General features: G+C 38.9%; 1 protein-coding gene across 1 annotated transcript; it reads right to left on the bottom strand.

The window, feature by feature from the left end:
• Nucleotides 1-2,382: 2,382 nt before the first annotated feature.
• Nucleotides 2,383-18,817, bottom strand: sh3gl1b (SH3-domain GRB2-like 1b). The gene is made up of 9 exons (XM_084722987.1): nt 18,397-18,817; nt 11,942-12,010; nt 10,164-10,236; nt 9,937-10,080; nt 9,516-9,649; nt 9,204-9,362; nt 7,676-7,779; nt 7,343-7,476; nt 2,383-4,531 (listed from the first exon to the last, which is right to left on the bottom strand). Exons 1-9 carry the CDS (start codon nt 18,439-18,441, stop codon nt 4,338-4,340), a joined length of 1,056 nt encoding a protein of 351 aa, XP_084579113.1. The 5' UTR covers nt 18,442-18,817; the 3' UTR covers nt 2,383-4,337.
• Between the last annotated feature and the right edge of the window lie 468 nt (nt 18,818-19,285).

The raw sequence follows: 19,285 nt of genomic DNA, 5'->3' as shown, positions 1-19,285 counted from the left end.
GCCTATTTCACTGTCAATGTCACACAATCACAATCCTCATATCAATCAATCAGGTACGATCGTGGTTAAATTGATGATGATACAAGAGTCTTAGGACACAGCTGTGTGATTCTTTTGAATGTACAAGGCCTATCCTGCTCATTAAGTAACTGGTAACATCAGGATTTTGTCACTGAGGCCACATCACCTCATAAATTCAAAGCCTCTAGGAGTAGTCTTGAAGCACACGTTGCTCTTTGAACATGGATAAGGTGAAGAAGGAGCTAATGAGTGAGCAACAGGTTCGAATAAAGGCCCTTTTTGATGCTGGCTGGAGTTACCGCCTCATAGCCAAGGACTTGAGATGCAGTCCAAGCACTGTAAAGTACACTTTGAACCGCCACGATGCCACCAATTCACACCAGAGCCAAAAGGGGAGCGGTAGAAAAAAGAAACTGTCAGACAGACAAGGGAAGCATCTCAAAATTCTCAGTTTTAAGGACCAAAGAAAGACCTCACGAGAACTGTGTGACGAGATCAACACCACAATGACTAATGGTGCAACTGTGCGTTGGAAACTGGGAGAAGAAGGACTTATTGGCAGAACAGCAGCAAAGAAACCATTTCTGAAAGAGAAAAATACAAGTGAAATGCCTGAAATTTGCAAAAGAACACAAGAAATGGACAAAGGAAGATTGGTATAAAGTGTTGTGGACTGATGAGTCCAAGTTTGAACAGTTTGGCAACAAGCAAAGAGTGTATGTTTGACAGAGGGAGGGGGAGAGATATAGAAATGAATGTCTCTTGCCAACAGTTAAACACGGAGGGGGTAGTATTATGGTGTGGGGTGCCATTTCAACCTCAGCAACAGGTGACTTAGTGAAAATTGATGGCATCATGGATAAGAAAGTATTCCACAACATTCTGGTGAGACAGGGAGTCATCTTATTGGGCCTGGATTTATTTTCCAAGAGGACAATGACCCTAAACATTCTTCTAAAATTTGGGGCGAGTTGGAAAATAAACTGGACAGATCTATTGTACATTAAAAGGAAAACCTTTGGCTTGAGTTGCAGAAGACATGGGATAACATTAGTGTTGAAGTTCTCAGGAAATATATTGACACTATACCAGAGAGATGTGCTGCTGTAATTGCTGCAAAAGGTGGACATACCAAATATTAAAGTTAAAAGTGGATAAAAAAAAAACAAAAAACAGCAGGACTCACTTAATCTGAAGCTTGTTGTGCCCAGAGCAGCCATCTGCATGTTTCATGAAAATTTTGAAATGAAAACATGTTTTGGAGGCAAAAGGAGGTCAATATTTTCAGATCTGTCAGGTGTTCTAATAATTTTGGCCACCACTGTGTGTATATATATATATTTTTTTTTTTGAGAATGTCTTAAGTGAACTTGTATAGTTTTTTTTATTGTTTTCATTTTGTTATTAACATAATATTATAAATACAATTTTATAAAGCAGCCAACATTTGATGTCAGGAGACCCTGATACTGATCAAAGGCAACAACAACATATTTTTCTTTTTTTATTTATTGTAAGAAGGGGGAGGTGGGGGGACAAGAAAGAAGCACATACAAATACTTTGATAATAAAAGACAAAATATTGCGGTTAAATTCTGTTCTCATACCAACAGTAAAAAGGCAACTTAAATCTAAGACATACATTTACAAGGTGTAATATAGGACTACATGCAAAGATTAATTTCAATGTTTTAAGGTCTTGTATATAAAAAAATAATACTATACAGAGCCAGAATGATTTACTGCTGTCCAAAGGAGCATTTAAGACTGATTAAACAAATACATAGCCCTTTAAAAAAGAAATCAGTGGGACATTTTTTTCAAACATGGATTAAAATCTACATATAAAAGACAGTTTCCACTGGTGTTCTGCTGACAAACCTCACATTAGTCTACACAACACATGTATGGGAAACTGCCTGTAGTGTCAGAAATGTGCAGAAATGTGCACACACATGCATTTCTCATCTTTACACAGGAAAAGTGCCAATGGCTAAAAATATAAACCAAAAATAGAAAAGAAATTCTTGACCATTCTCTTAAGTAGCTAGGTTAGGTTTTGGTTGCTGTATTAGTTGCAGTTTTTTTTTTACTCCTTTCTTCTCCAAAGGCACTAAAACAAAGCTGTCAAGGACTTTTTTTTTTTTAATAACAGTGTGATCCAGACAGCACCTCCTACAGTCCTTAAACTTTGCCCTGAACTTGATACAAGCATTGAAATGTAGTAAGATCAGACATGTAAACATATTAGACAAGGACTGACAACTCAAGAGTGGGGGAAAAGTTTGGAGTGATGGACAAACACACATAAGAAGAGGGGAAGAAAGATACAGTGAAAGAGCACTCACAATTACATTTCCCCCCCCCCAAACAATTCAAATCAGCGTGACTGATGATATTGTTGGGTAAGGATTCATGTTTGGTAACAAAAGTTCTCCAAATGAGTCAAAATTGACAACAGCTTACACTAATTTTTTCCCTTGATGTTTTCCCTTTCACTCCAGGTCTTTCCCTCATACCGTGCAGTGTATGTTGGACTCCATTTGTAGGTGTGGACTAAATCCTGAACAAGAAACCAGCCTTGTCTGAATAGATTAACATCAGCCCAAATGTACTAACAAATAAATCAAATCAAAGCTGATGTGAATTATCAGAATCACAGGGTCAGAAGAAGAAGTTTCAAAGCACAGATGAGTTTCACATTCTCAAAGACAGACAGAAACAGCGGAACAGTTACGGAAATATATGAAAGACTGAGTCGCTGCCAGCAGCGTCGTCTATTCAGGCACTGCATGGAGTTTACAGGCGCCTAAAACGGGAGTCACAAAGACCGAATAGAGGAAAAGGCTGAACATGCTGAGACAAACAGACCCAAAACTAAATGAATATATGGCTGTGTTACGGAATAGTTTGCAGCAAGCGATATGTTTCTATTGCATTTTATAAACTTTTTGGCTCTGTCTCCTCTATTGAACAGACTAGCAGACAACCAACTAAGAAACTAATCATTCACTATCTACACAAACAAACACACGCCGGCCATACATGACAAAAAGGTGCAACGTCTGCATTTAACTTTGGGGTCTGTCTGTGTGCACTGGTGGAGTTAAGTCTGTCACACACACACACACACACGTCAATCTCATTTGTGGACCAAGGTGCAATTACAACGTTTTCTCACATATTCAGTAAGCAGTTCTACTTTTACAACTACTGTAGTAGGTTGAGACTAACAAAAATCAAATACTGAAACAAAATAAAGGAAACCACTGTATCAGACCTGCTGTCCTCTGAAGCGTTTATCAATGCACAGCTTAGATGCAGATCTTTAAAAAGAGCGTTACAAATAGGCCAGAACCTGAAAATGGTCTAAATCACAGATCTGAGGCTCATGTTCCTCATTTAAAAAAAAAAAAAAATCATAATTCTTTTTTCTTTTTAGATACAAAAGTAACACTTTATTTGAAGGAGTGTGCCTGAGACTGTCATAACCCCTGTCATAAATATGAAAATGACAACTGGCTGCATGACACTTGATGACAAGAGTCATAAATATTCATCAAGGCTACTTCTTGTCATGACATGTTTATGATAGTATAATTACAGCCTCATGCATGCCCCAATCAAATAAAGTGTTACGGATACAACCAGTTAAACTACATTTGTAATCGAGTGTAGTTCCATTTTAGTTTGGGCAAAAGTCATTCTCAGTCTTGCCAGCAGGTGGCATCAAGAGACGAGCTCCAGTCTTAAACTGAAGGGGCACAAACAAGGTTTCAGTTTGGAAATGAGGATAATATTCAGTCACATAACGTTTACTGTGAGGTTTGAGTTGGCCTCTTCAGTCTGAAAACTGACTGTGAAATGGTGACCAACCTGAGTTTTAACCAGACTGCGATGATATGAACGCGTCGCCCCAGTCACCATGATCACCAGATTTAATACGAATTGTCTTTATATATCAGTAATTTGTGGTTAAAGAAAAATATTGCTTAAAAATGTGTCACTAGTTAGTCCTCAAGAAATGTTTCTGACTGCCAGATAACGAGCGATGACATTTTGAGTCCATCTTAGATCCTTTTACCTTTGGGTGGAACAGGTTGATATTCTGGTCTGGACTGTGAAATGTGACCATCTTCTCCAGAACTCCAGATGACAAAAAGTGCTTGTCGGTGGTGATGATGATGACGCTGGAGCTGAAGGTGAAAATGAATATTCTGTGGACCATCCCTTGGCTTCACTTTCCTCCCTCTCTACTAATTCTACTCCTCCGCCTTCTCCTCCGTCAGTCTCCTCCTCAGCTCTCTTTCTTTACATTAGTGTGGCAGCGGAACAAGGACCTCGACGTAGTTGAGAGGGAAGAATCCCGACTGCCCGTTCAGCATCCCCTCGTACCAGTTCTCGTCGATCTGATTGGTCAGAGTGATGATGTCACCCTCGCGGAAGCCCAACTCGCCCTCGTTCTCTGGTTCGAAGTCATACAGCGCCTTACAGCTCGGCTGCTCCGGGGCTGACAAACACACAGGAAGAGAAAGAATGAGGAAGATGAAGGAAAAGTATGAAGACGCTCTCAGTCATAATGAGGAGCCACAACAGTGCAAGTTTAAGGAAAAGGTCACACTGCACATTTTAAACATGAAATCTACAGTAGCTCATACTTATTTATATATGTTAGAATAACTTCAACACAGCATTACAAACAAGCTCAATAGTGCCCAAAAACCACAATATCCTACGACGCCATGTTTCTGTATTGTTTCCTCCATCCATCCATCCCTCACTCTGTGACCTCACAAGATCAGCAGAGGAGAGTGGGGCTCCACACACAGACAAACTAGGCTTTTTTGTCTCCTAACAATTTTCTCATTGTATCAAGTTTACCCCACAGACTGCTGCGCAGGCTCGAGACGGGGAAGGCTTGGCTCAGTCATTCTCTGTGTTTTACTCCATACAGTATCAATTTACAGGGGGGAAAAAATCACGTTGAATAGAAACAACTCTGAAGCAAATTAATGACAACTACAAACACAGTACGTTATAAAGAATAAATCACAATTAGTGGAAAGTTCTCTCTTTAAAAGAAGTCTGATGAGTAGTTTGATAAACTTACAAATACTGCCAATTAGCGTGTAACCAAACAGGAGCAACCTTTCCACCAGTGTTAGTGACGGTGATTCAGTCACTTTGAAGATAAAATGGCAACTGGCCATAACCAGTTATTACGACAAGGTAAAAAAGTAAGGAAAGAATTGAATTTAATGCAAATAAGATCACACTCACCAACAGCAGTGGCCAATTTTTGTGTGTTCTGTCGCATCAAGTTTGTACTCAGTAAATGTTGTGTTGGTTATTTACCGCTGGACTCGGACAACAGTAGCTAATGTTACCCAGTAGGGTTGCGCAAGTGGACAAATCTATCAGGTTGTTTTTTTTGGGCAATATTTGTCATTTTATTCAGTTAATTTAATGTTCTTCAGAGTCATTGCTCAGTGACGTGCTCTCATCCAGCCGTACTGTACAAATCAAATCAGCCAGAGGACAAGTGCACTGAGCCCGAGGAGGAGTGGGAGATAACCAGCCTGTAGAGCCAGACTATTTTCACATTAAAATGGTGAATTAAGGATGTTTTTTGACCAAACCACAGCTGGTCATTGCTGAAACAATGAAAAGACTAACAAAGACAATTTGGTGAGTTCTACACTGTTTTTCTGTCAAGTTTGAATGAAGTGTGTTTTACTATGAGTTAATGAGGAAGTTCTTCTTAGTTTGGTAAAAGGATTCAGAAGGTATATGGCTGTATTTTTTAAAAGGAGAATAGCTGCAAGAGTGTTTTATTTCTTGGCACATTGTGAGTTTATTTTTTTATTGGACGTAAAGAATGTACGCAGCATACACATGCACACATCTATCACGTCTCCCAGCTGAAACTATGGAGGATGGGAGGAGTTGTGTGTGTGTGTGTGTGTGTGTGTGTGTGTGTGTGTGTGTGGGCAGTTTGTAAAATCACCCAACCCTAAAACCCAGAGAGGAAGCCACAGGCTGGAAACAACTATGTTATCATGACAGCAGACAACATGTGCCATGTTTATTTCTACTGAAAATTTCTTTCTTTCCCTGGCACAAAAGGGGAATAAATAACAAAAAAAACACAAATAATAATCAATATCATATCTTATCATAATAGTAGCACCAGCTGCTTGTTCTCTGCATGTTGGTTAATAATCCTGACATTAACCAAAATACTAGCTTCATAACTTCATAGCAGCAGTAATATTTAATATTATAGCATTTTGTAACAATAAAGGTAGTTTGGAAGTTTGTCACTTATCCTGTCCGTTCTTTCAGGACATGATAAATAACTGAGCCAGTGGTTGGTTTAGTAAGTCAGGCTGCAGCATGTAGAGGACAGGATGTGGATTTCACATAAAAACCATATACATGCGGTTAAACTAGCCATGCATCATAAACCTCTGATGACGTGTTGAACCTGTGAGAAGCAACTTGTATGCTGCTTCCTACATTTCACACCAGAAGCTGGGTAAGCACACTGCACTGTTTCAACACCACAAAAACCGAGAATGAAAAATGTCCCCACGCTATCTGTGACTCACACAATCTGGGTTTCCGAAAGGACAATCTGGCCAACTGAAAAGACGGCTCTGATGATGTCACAGGAAAGAGGAACAAGGTCAGTTGGAGAAAGGCCAGCAAGATGACAGGGCAGGACACACACTCTCACACACACACACCTCTTCCCACACACAGAAACAGACGTCCATTTTCTCATGGTCAACAAATGAGTGCATTCGAATCAAACGCTGAATGCATGCCACGATTTATGACGCATCAATCACACTACAGAAAAAAAAAAAAGACTGAATTTGTTTCACATATTTCTGCTCTGTGGTCCTGATTGGTTGCAGGTCTTGAGCAATAATGTTGGGAATGTCGAGGCTGTTTAATGTAGACACGCTACTTTGGCTTAGTCCATCTTCTGTGTGTGTAGAAACAGCTGGATGTTTTGTTGTTGTTGAGAACTCTGGCAAAACAGCTCTTTTCTACACATATCTTGTGTGGCTTTGAGAAGTGACATGATTATGAGGATGAATAAAAAATAATGTCCCAAAGAGATTATATTTATTTTGTTGGTTGTTTTCTCAAGACCTCATCTGTTCTTTGGTGTCAACCACTTCATCATTTTGACATTAATAGTTACATCAAGTTTACTTCACTCAAGTGTTTCTCTAAAAATTATAACATGTTGATCCTCAACAACAAATATTCAAAAATTTGTTTTTAAAGACATTCAGCTGTTTCTTACCTGAGTTGCGTGAAGGCGGCATGGCCATTGAGGTTGAATAGCCGCCATTTGAATGGTTGTCATCTCCGAAGTCAAAGATAGGTTTGGGTTTAGGTGTGTATTCACGTCTTGGTCGACTCTGAGCATCATTCATCCTTTAAAAAAGAAAAAAAAAAGAAACACGTGGTTTCAAATTCTACATTACCAAATCTTCACAGTAAATACAAAATTATGTTTGAAGTTTAACGTGACTGAGGCAGAACCCGACATGAACGGCTCTGAGCAGAAAGCTGCACAGTCAGACGCACTACACAGTATGTTGGTATTTGTGTGTGTCAGGTTTCATTACTGCACCTGTCTCTGAGTTTATCAGAAAGCTCCTCCAGCACCTGCACAGCCTGTCTGTGGTACTGCAGCTGGGACTCCACCAGAGACGAGAGCTGGCTCACCTGCTCGATCTACAGACACACACACACACACACACACACACACACACACACACACACACACACACACACACACACACACACACACACACGCAGATAATCAGTTCCCCTTTGCTTAAATTACTGTATTTGTCAGTATAATGGATAAACAGTTCCGTATTTTTTTTTTATATTTAAAACTTCTACTGTAACTTCTACTGTCATCAGACTTTTTGTTTTTACCCTAAAAAAGTGTTTTATTGATTAACTTTCTTGAATGAGCATAACTCATCACTTTCATCAACATTAATGTAATTTATGGAGCTGTTAGATCGCCCCAAGTGCTTGCCTCCCTTTGTGTGAAACAAAGAAGAGAAGAAAAGTTTTTGTTCACCACAGTGAAAAAAGATAAGATAAAAAACATTTTTTAAATGATTACTTTCTTTTTCGAAACATTTTGAGTTTACAATGCTCTGGAGTTACTGCAAATATATGGATCACACAATTCTGAAACATTTAAAGTCAATCCAACTTGTAATACTTGTCACTACACTAATATTCATGCTGTGCAGCATTCAAATGTCGATTTAGACTTTGAATGTCAATGTCATGACTGAAGCTTTGAAGCTTTGAGCTATTCAGCGCAGCCCTAGACCTTAAGTTAAAATCATTTCTAGGTTCCAAGATCAACAATGTTCTTTCACACTCAAATTGTCAATACATAGTTATTTAAATAGCCACACAGAACAGTGTAAAAGAGAGATAACAGGCAATTATTAACAGACAAATTCCTCAAGGTAACACTAGTCACATTCACACGGTTAACCAGTCCACAAAATTAAGACTAAAACCTCAAATGCTGTAAACACAAAACAATTAGACCTACATGCACACAAAAAGCAGTTTTGCTGTCCTCACCCACAGGTGTACACACCTGCTGTTATGTACGGGGCAAACAAATGCCCTAATTCTTCAATCCAAATAGTGATAAAATGTTATAACTGTTTATCTCCGGTGTGAGCGTCATTGTGCTGAATGGGTGTGTTTCATTACTCTTTACAGGTGTAAGTATTGGTGTATGTTTGTCCTGTGGGTGTGTGTTGGACAGCAGCAGCCTACCAATGCAAAAGTGAAACTGAGTCAAGGGGGACAGCTGATAAGATGTCACACAATACAGTGGAGGTAATGTGTATCACAAGAAAGCAGAGGTTGAAATATCAGAATTATATATTTGAGGAATATAAATGACGTTCTTTGACTATATTCATTGTGGATAAAAGTATGACTAGCTGTCACCCATTAGAATATATGTTAATAAGTGGGGAAAGGGATAAGATAAAAACCTCTGACTTTTAAATATACTGATGGACTGAGCTGTGGCAGGATTTGGATTAAAGTGTTGCTTCAGAGGACAAACACCAACACCAGACACAGAACAGCAATAAATCAGTCCTCACATCAGTCTCCAGCAGGTTGTACATGCTTGTCTCGGCCACTTCTTTTGACTCATGAAACTTCTCCAGGGCCTGTCGAACCTCTTCATCTGGGATCTTGCCTTGACGCTTTTTCTTGTAATCGTAATCCAGGCGACGGCCCTCCAGCTTCTTCAGGTGGTGCTGAGGTGGTAAGAGCCACAGTTAGTAAAGTAAGAGAAGATATTGTGATGGTGGGTTTGACTGTTTTTCTTTCAATGCTGCACAATAAGAGAGACTGACCAGTAAACTGACACACTGTTTATTTCCCTGCTGTAAAAGAGCATGTCCGTGTACCTGTATCTCTCTGAGGTCCTTGTCGCAGAGCCCTTGCAATGGATCAATGAAGTTCTGTTTGACATCAATATCTAGAGAGTCTTTGACTTCTGCCAATCTCTTCATGGCCTCTCCAACGTCTACTAGCGCTCCGCCTGAGACACACAGATGCAGATTAATAGCCCGGTGACATTAGATTGATAGTATAGCACCACAGAGTTACACCATCAGACCACACATCAAGTAAACAGATCGTATCTAACAAAACCACACACACTCAGTACTTAAAATAGTCAAAAAAGCATTTTATAAGCAGTGCAAACAGTTTGGGTACAACCTATCAGTATACAACAGGTACACCCAATAACCCAAAATAACAAACCCCAACATTCCCCGTCAGGAATTTACTCTCCCAAACCAGATTACAAAAACACCATCTTACCAAAATTAGTGTCCTCTCCAAGTTCTCGTCCATACTTGCCCATACACTCCCCTAGCAGCCCCTCGGCCTGAGGGTAGCCTGGATTCTTCACCTGACCTCGGATCTTAGACATGGTATTCAACATGGACAGTTTGGCCCGTGATGCTGCAGAGAGGAATTAAGAAACTGATTTCATCAAATGGTTCACACAGTTTAAATAAACGCGTGACAACAGGTTTTCTTCTCACCTGGGTTTGGCTGAAGGTACTCTGATGTTTTGGAGATTACCTCCACTACTGCTTTACTGGTCACATCTACCTTCTACAAAACACAGCAAACACACAAACACATCACAAATGTACAGCAGAGCTACTGTGATCATAGTACTAAAATTAAATAGTGACACACAAAGGAGGTTAGGTGTTAAACATTTTGTCTCTGTTGCTTGCATCTGAGTGTTCAGTTTGTACACAGTTTAAGTAGTTTTAGTTTTTAGTTTAGAAGATTAAGAATCAAGTTATTTTCATTCACATCAAGTTTTCTATTTATATTATAGTGAAACCCCTCCGGTTTGACTTAAGCATGTAAGCTGAATGATTTCTTATTTCACTCAAAGTACCTCCTCTATAGTAGATTTATCCTGCTTTCACGTAGTGTCGAAATAATTGGACAAATTAGTTCCTCTGTGGAAACATTGTCAGCAAAAATGCTGTTACAAGATTTTGCAGAGTTGCTGTTTGTTGACATCTTACATGCAGGAACATGGTGGACAAAAGTAAATGTTCGATTAGTAACTTTTTGTTAATTCATGTACTGCATATCAATTTCTTTGCTCATATGTAATTTGTAATATAGTATTAGGTTGTAACATTGGTTGCTGTTCAATTAAGTGTGACCTAGATTAGTTAGAGTTAAGTTAGTTAAGTTATTAATTAGCATTTACCTTGATAACAAGTCAGGTAAAGCAATATTTTAGTTGTTTTAGGGCATGTAATGTTTCTGGTGCAGCAACAAGTCCAGGACAAAATCACTTTGTAATAAATCTTCAAAATGATTCAACCTACTAATCTCAGCCAACCCATCACTCTGATGCGCCAACAAAAACAACCCTACCCTACCCTTTGCACCATCCATGTTGTTTCCACATTATAACTCAAAAGCTCATTTGCACACCGAAGCCGGAAGAACAACTTTCCAACTCAGGAAATGGGACCATCCAAAGCATGCAGCAACATTCATATTGTTGATGACACACAAAAACAAAAATGTAAACTTACTTGAATGATTGGTCTTTAACAAGTCAGAAAATAATGAATCATGTTTTCCCAGAGCCCAACACGACCTTTACAAATAGCTGTTTTGTTCAAAAAAGACATTAAATTGACTATCATATTAGAAAACTAGCAAAGATTCACGTTTGAGAGACTGGAAACAATGAATTTTGGATTTTTTGCTTAGGAAATGACAATTATTAAGGGTTATAAATGACCAAAATGTTGCTGATTGGTTTTCTATCTCTCAACTAAATGATTAACAGACTTAACGTTTTGAATCCAATGTAAACTAGAGGTGTATTGTGTATTGTGATATTACATTTTGTGATACTGTATCAATTCTCAAAAATACTGTATTGTGACACTGTGAAGAAATGCAAGTGTGTTCTTTATACTATGAGATTTTTTTTAGAAAATTAGACACAAAAACAGCACAACATGATCGTAATATATTCAATCTTAACATTGGTATTGTGATGAGTATCATATCACCAGATTCTTGCCAATACACAGCCTTAATGTAAACCTAACAGCAATTAGTTTTTGATGTCATCCACACAGCTTTGAGTGGTTTCATAAACTTTGAGGTCAGATTTTTTTTCTAAACCAACAGAGGATGATGCAATACTTTAAATGAGGTGTAAACATCAGCACCGGAAATCTCACAGGCTTTGTTTGTATACTGTGTATTAAACCAGCCAGGCCTACAGCTTTGGCCAAAGATGTTGACCACAGAAAAGTGCCTCTCTTACCCGTTCCAAGTCTCTGAAGTCATCATCTAGTTTAGTTCCTTCAGCTCCTCCAACTTTCTCACTAACCATCTAGAGGGAGAGACAGAGAGACAGAAAGAGAGGGAGACACAGGGCAAAGAGTGCAGATTAATTAATGTTGCTCACACGGTTTTGATTTGAGTGGGGAACAAGCTGAAGCTCATCTCTTATTCACACAAATGCCAGCCTGTAATGAACATTTCTCTTAGCAAAATATATGTATGGAACACTGCATATTGTATGTCCAGTGTTGTACAAATAACAAAATTTGAATTCAAAATAACAGATAACAGTGTAGAGATCTTTTGGTGTATAGAAATCACACAAAGAACACCAACACAGTTTTACGCAATCCTTTTTGTTTACACTTTGCAGGATGAAAAAATGTTGGACCAGATAAAACCATCACTTTTATTTCAATAAAGACAATATGCTACAACTTAAGTAGACTAAAACATGTTGATTGAAAGCATATGAATTTCCAAGTGAGATCTCGCAGCAAGGGTTTTAGGCCACAGACAAAATGGAAAACAGTTCCTTTCCTGTGCATATACGGTGCAAGTATTTTTGTACATCCTTCTTGGCTAATTACTTAAATTGGGAGCATGGCTTGTGCTTTTTCAGAGGCATAGGACAGTCACAGAGAACTGGAAAATAACGGTTACTCTGCCTTATAATGAGTCAGTACTGCTATGACTTCAAGATAGTTAAAACCCTGACTGCTGTGTCCATGAGCTGCATGGCTCTATATCCAAGTTCCTCCAAGTGGAATGAACGGGCAAAAAACACAACTTCAATCACCGCTGGTAAGATAATGAAAATGGCGTGCAACAACAGTGCCTGGGTTCAGGGTAACTTATAGACTCATTATTCTGCAAAGACAAAAGCAAACCGCATTAACTACCTTGTGTTTTACTTTAATTCCAGTCAGTTTACTCACAATAGTTTTGTAGCAATAAAGTTTGTGTCACACCACGATGTAATGAAGCTAAGGTTTGAGGGAAGTTGTAACAACCCTGAGGGAAGATCTAACAGCTCTGATGTTAATGTTTAAGTATTTCACCCACCAGTATTAACAAGGAGAGCATTTCACACTCTCTGGACAGTTAATGAAACACTGCAGGTGAGGCCCTGAGAAAGGAATAAATCTTTTAGAAGTGCATTTGTAAGATTTAAATTTTACTCTCTATAATACAAATGTTCCTGAAGACTTTGTGATGACATTATTATTTTCCTAAAATACCACAATGTGAATGTGAGCAACATGAGTGACTCCATCCACAGTTAGAAATGATTAGCTTTTAGACAACTGTATATCTGTAGGACCTGGCCTGTACTTTATACAGTAGGCATGGATAATTTAGCTCAATGGTTCTGACAACTTTACAAATTGGCCACATGATCTTTTCAGGTGGTGTGCCACTCTGAACTGGTTTATTAGACATACAATTACAGATTCACTGATCGATCAGCTTGTGACCAGATTTGGATGGTTTTCAGCTTGACTGACCATGACCAGTGTCTGGCCAATCAGAGTCAGATAAGGCTGGGCAACATATTGATATTATATCAATATGACGATATGTGATTTGGACTACATATATTCTTACATATTAGATATTATATCGTGAAATAGCATAAATGTTGTCTTTTCCTAGTTTTAAAGGCTGCATTACAGTAAAGTAATGTAATCTAATCACCCAGCCCTCTATGTTATGCGCATAGCAACACAGACAGTAACTTCACATCAACACACGCGCACATGCTAGCATTTCGTCAGCACTGGAAGTTCTTCACTGTGAGAGAAAATGACACAAAGCTCTCAATGTGCACTACATATAAGGCAAAGTAAGCTGTGGTGAAACAACAAACCTAACCAGACACTAAAAAAAAAAAAAAAACAACCCCTGAACATGCCCAAGTTGAGGAAGTTAGCAAGAGCAAAGCGGCTAAAAGTAAAGCTGGTGAGAGCGCAGAGGTAGCCACAAGCCAGCAGACTCTGCTTGTGGATGCCATCAGTTATAGTTCTGAGAGAGAAAGAAAACTGGAATTGGCCAAAATCAGATTTGGCAGGTTACACTATGACAACTGTAATCAGCCAAGAAAACTGCACTTAGTGTATCTCTATAAACAATAGTTTGGATAAGAGCTTAATATATCTTTCAAGTCAAGTGAAATTTTATTCAAATAGCCCAATTTTAGAAATCTCAATTTGTCTCATGGGACTTTAAAAGTCTGAACAGTTTCCTTCCTCCGTCAAAGTCGCTCATCTGTGACAGCAGTTTGAGTCATTGCCTGCATGACTCAAACTACCGTTGGTGACCATATTGTGATTACGGGAATAAACGAGACTTTTTGTTTCAGAGGAAAATGCCTCTTCAAAGAATATCAGGTGGGTGAGTGAACAATGCCGTTGATTCGTAGTCACAGAGTTTGACATTAGAGCTTTAAAGAAAGCAGATTTAATATGGCTTCCCAAACAAAAAACAAAAGACATACTCAATGCTCTAACTTTTCCCCTTCACAGCAGCAGACAGACTTTTGCTGCACAATCTGGGATCTTCAAATCATACTACAGAATCTCTGCTGTATGCAGAAAGCACATGACAGGGGGCCTAGAGGGATTCAGGTCATAAGTAAAGACAGCCTCAACTCTCAGCCTACTCCGCAGTTGATTCTTCATCTTCGAGAAAAGATTGCTGTCTGCATTACTTAAGTTTTGCCATTTTATATTTCTCTGCACTCTATACTTTTCTAGAGGATAAGAAGAATTGTTTTTGTAGTAAGTCACTAAACTTTAGATTTTAGTCTTTTCTCATTGTATTAAGTAGAAAAGTGAATTTTGGGAGTAATTTATTTGCCATTAAGTACTGTCATATTGTTTGTTCTGCTAATGAAACCATCGGGCTCTCGTGCAAGAGTAACATTACTATTTACATGCACACAGGCTCAAAGGAACAGAGCCCAAAAATATCCACACAAGGTTATCATCTGGAAGTTTTGGTATAAACATGCAGAGAGCTACACAGAGGGATCAGCCCATAACAGGTAGCCTTTTCAGCATAATAACTGGGTATTTAAGCTACCAGTGGTTCGTTAAATGCCAGTGCATTATCACAAAGCCAAGCCCAAGATCTTGTTTGGCTTAAATTGACCTGAAGATTGCAAAGCTCAGAAAGCTGACTTACACAGAAGCCTGGATATCAAATGAGTACAAAGAGAAAGAGGGAAAGTGGACACCTAATATAGATTGTTTACTAAAGTAGCATGTTAAAAAACAGCTTGGTTGCTTTTCTTACACGACACACTTGTCTATTTGACACGCTATTATTAAAGCCATCCTATGTAATAAAACTATTTCAAGCACAGAATTAAAGGGTAAAACGAAATTTTGTTTTACAGATGCAACATTGTGTCAAGAAAACTAGGCCAGTATGGTTAGAGATCAAAGCCAGATATAAAAAGAGAGATCTGAACCACCTCAGTTTCTGTGCAAACCACATTTCAAGAGGAAATTGCATTATTTTGATCAGATGTAAAAGCTTAGTCAGTTCAAACATGAAGACGATTCAATTAGTTTTTTAATCATCTTTCATACAGACAGGGGTCAATCACCATAGTCTTTCACGAGCATCGCTAGCACCTGTATTATGGTTCAATTTAGATTAAGAGTAATAATTTCCCTGATTTATACAGGACTTACATTGCAGACTGATTATCACTCTCATTAAGTGGGGCTTAATGCAAGATGAAGTCTGCACCAACCTTTAATCTACTTATTATCAACAACCGTTAACTAATCTCTCCTGATTGAACTGTGTCTTAACACACAATATAATGAGCATGATAGGCCAGAAACGGTAAGACCAGTTTCAGACAAACTCCAGCCGTGCTTGAAAATACATAGCTCTCTCACTCATTTCAACTGGACTGGTTCATAGATGCAACGTGGGTGCTAATTGTGAGGGCTCTGACAAAACAATACAAAGAAGGTTGAACCAGACTCTGCTTTTAATGCAATGTAAGTTGATGTCAAGGTGCTGTAAAGGCCAATCAATACTTGCAAGCACACATGATTCCAGGTGGATGATTTTGTCATGTGGACACAGTATTTCTTCTGTTTTCCTCTCAGTCGTGGTAAAAGATGAGTAGTTACCAGCGTTCTAACTTTTTAAAGTTCCTATCTGTGACAATTACAAACATTTGTGCTGTGTTTTGACGTCTAATAAACCTTTAAACGTATTAATTTTTTTCTCCAACTGGACTTCCTAAATTGTCTCATCAGTGCCTTAAACAACCCGTCGCATCAACACAGCCCCCTGAGGTGTATCCCAGCTATTGTGCAATACTTGCCAAGTGCATCTCTTTTGAGAAGGATTATGCAGTGGTTCTCAGTGTCTTGCAAGTTACATCTACCTATTGATTGTCTTTTTAGCGTTGATGTTACAAATTTAAGACATAAAAATAACCACTGGATATCAGAATTTACACTATGGCTACTATGAGTTCTTGAAACTGGTTGGCTGGTAGGTGTTTTCAGGTAACCAAACTGCACATTCTGCAGGTGATTGTTTGCCATTGTTTATGCTAACATTAAACTCAAGGTAAGGACAGCAACAGTGAAGCTTATATAGCTTGGTGTTATTTGTCTAATCAATAATAAAAAATAAATAAATAAATAAAATCTGTTGGATATTTTCGTCATGTCAGCTGGTTCTTTGCATCTGTGTCACCCATTACAAGCATAGCACATAAAAGCATAAAGACACATTATCCCTTACATAACCTTTTGATGGCCTTCACATACACATAACTGTACTCATAAAAAAGCCTGTTAGATACTGTCTAAATCTGCCATCTCCATACAGGATTAACTATTATTTCAGCTGTCACACCTAGAACTTCAATGAATGTGATTTTGTTTGCGCTGTAATTAAGTCTGACATGTCAGGTTTCAAAATTGAGAGTTTTTCAAAAAACAAGGACGGACAGACAGTAAAAGAGAACAACGAGGACGTTGGAGCTACAAAGCACAGAAATCATTTCCACAGCCAACTTCCTGCATGCCTCCAGTGTAGAAAATCTGAGCTATGTCAAGTGTTATTGACTCTCAGAAAGTTTTGGCAAGAAAAGCAGCTGCATTGCAGTCAAATAAAGGGAAAGCACAGTCTTCCCCCACCTCCTCTGCATCACTCCTTGGCTCAGTTTCTCGGGCACTACTCCACTTAATACACCTCAAACACCTTTACCATTACAGTAACAGTCCTGACATGACAGCTTCTAAACTGTTATTTTACCTCACAACCAACCCAACAGGGATCTGACTGTGTTCCTGACAGGAAGCTGGTGCAGAAACCAAATGTCTTTCCTGCTTAGATCAGCAGGGGTTGGAAGAAAAAGAGACTCAAAAATCCTTTTAATCGTCCCCGCCCATGACTAAGAGAGCTGGCCAAAATTAAAAACACTCACATCAAGGTCTAAAAGACTTAGACTTTTATATGTCCATTGCACGGCACTGGCTTTTGTTATGCAATGGCATGTTAGATGTCTCAACTCAAGTGCCCTAAATATTGATGTGGCTCGCTAAACAAAAAACTAACAAAAAAACACAGCTGGAAAATAGGTAACTGGGTCTGCACTCAAAAGAAGCACTAAAACCTGATGTTCAGGTTACACTGCCACACACATGCAAAAGGTGTCTCTGAGGAGGTCGAAATATGTTCATTTAGATATGTCAATCCTTTCTTTGTTGATATTGCAGGACTTTTTCATGTGCTGTTTTTCTTTACTCTGAGTCACCCGGAGAGTCCCTCAGGCAAACACAGCTAGCTAATGTTTACCAGAGGATGTTTACTGAATCTGAAATGGTGCACTACTGAATTAACAGCAAAAAAATATGAAAATGCTACCTGTAAACTGTTAACAGCATGTTAACTCTACTAAGCATGATCCAAACTTAGTTCAAACTAACGTTAATGCAAAACATGTCCGAATGGCGATTTTTTTTCTACCAGGATGGTGAAGATATGCCCCGGCCCACTGTGCTTCTGATTGGTTTCCTTGATATTCGTACCCTACGCCGAACCAATCACGTCCCTCATGCCTAAACCTGCGACAAGTACTACCCAATCAGATTCAGTGCAGGGCGGGTCATGACTTTGCCATCCTGGGAAGAAAATGCCTCCCATAGATGCTCATTAACTTTAACGCTAGTTAGCTGTAAAAAAAAAACACAAGAGTGCCAACTAAAATAAAATTAACAGTTGTATTTCTACATATTGAGACAAAATGATCCTAAGATAAGCCTGCTGTTGTCACAACGACAAGTATTATTACGCTTAAGTTAGCCAACTATAAACCGCTAGCTAACAATGCTAAATGAGGCTAGCTGCTAACGATACATGACAGTTGCTAGCTTAAAGAAAAGTTTTGCAAACCTGGCTGGCTTTATAAAACTGCTTCTTCAAGCCCGCTACAGACATCTTGAACCCCGGCTGTCTTCAATTTTCCGACGAAGGTGTAAATAGGTCACGATATAACTAAAGTTAGCGATATAGTTTGTTAGAAAAGGGGCCAGTGCAGTAAAAATGTTTAGGAGGAATCATAGGACTGTACAGCCGTCACTCCGAGTCGAGACACGCCAACTGACCACGTCCACGTCGAGGGTGATTCTTCCTACTGTCACAGCAGCAGATAACGGAACAAAGTGTCCTACGTCCACCGAAATCAGCAATATTATGTCATGAACTAGAAACGCAAACGATCTAAGGCACACTGGTACGTTATACGGAGCAACAAATCTGCACCAGTCACTTTGAAGAAATCAGTTTCTCGAGTTTACACAGCAGCAGGCAGACGCTGAGGAAACCTTATGTTGGTGCACACTGCCCCCTGCTGGAGGCAGCAGGTACTCACCCGTGTGTCTGCTCACCGGCCAGATGTTCCCAACTCACACGGTCCACCCCCCTGTTTTTAATGAATGCTGTTCTTATTTTACTATCAGTTACTCAGTTATTGCTTTGGGTGTGTGTGGGGTGGGATTAATTTTTGTATTGTGTGAAGCACTTTGAGTTTCATTTTGGTTGTATTGCATTGACTGACTCACTGCCTTTTTTTTTAATGCCTGAGCACAAGTGGTGGGGAAGCTAATTTGACAGCATACCAACAGAATTAATTACTTAATTACAGCTATTAATTACTTCACAGTGGAAGAAGCTGAACTACAGAAAAGCTATCTTACAGAGAAAGTAAGCTTCTCAGAAAAAGTACTTGAATCTATTTTGTTAAAAGTGAGATCAACTTCACAATATGATAACTATTTATATC

This window comes from Lutjanus erythropterus, chromosome 7 (assembly GCF_056507025.1).
Source record: "Lutjanus erythropterus isolate fLutEry1 chromosome 7, fLutEry1.hap2, whole genome shotgun sequence".
Lineage (NCBI taxonomy): Eukaryota > Metazoa > Chordata > Actinopteri > Lutjaniformes > Lutjanidae > Lutjanus > Lutjanus erythropterus.
Note: the sequence above shows the minus strand (reverse complement) of the source record. Positions and strands in the feature narration are given on the sequence as shown.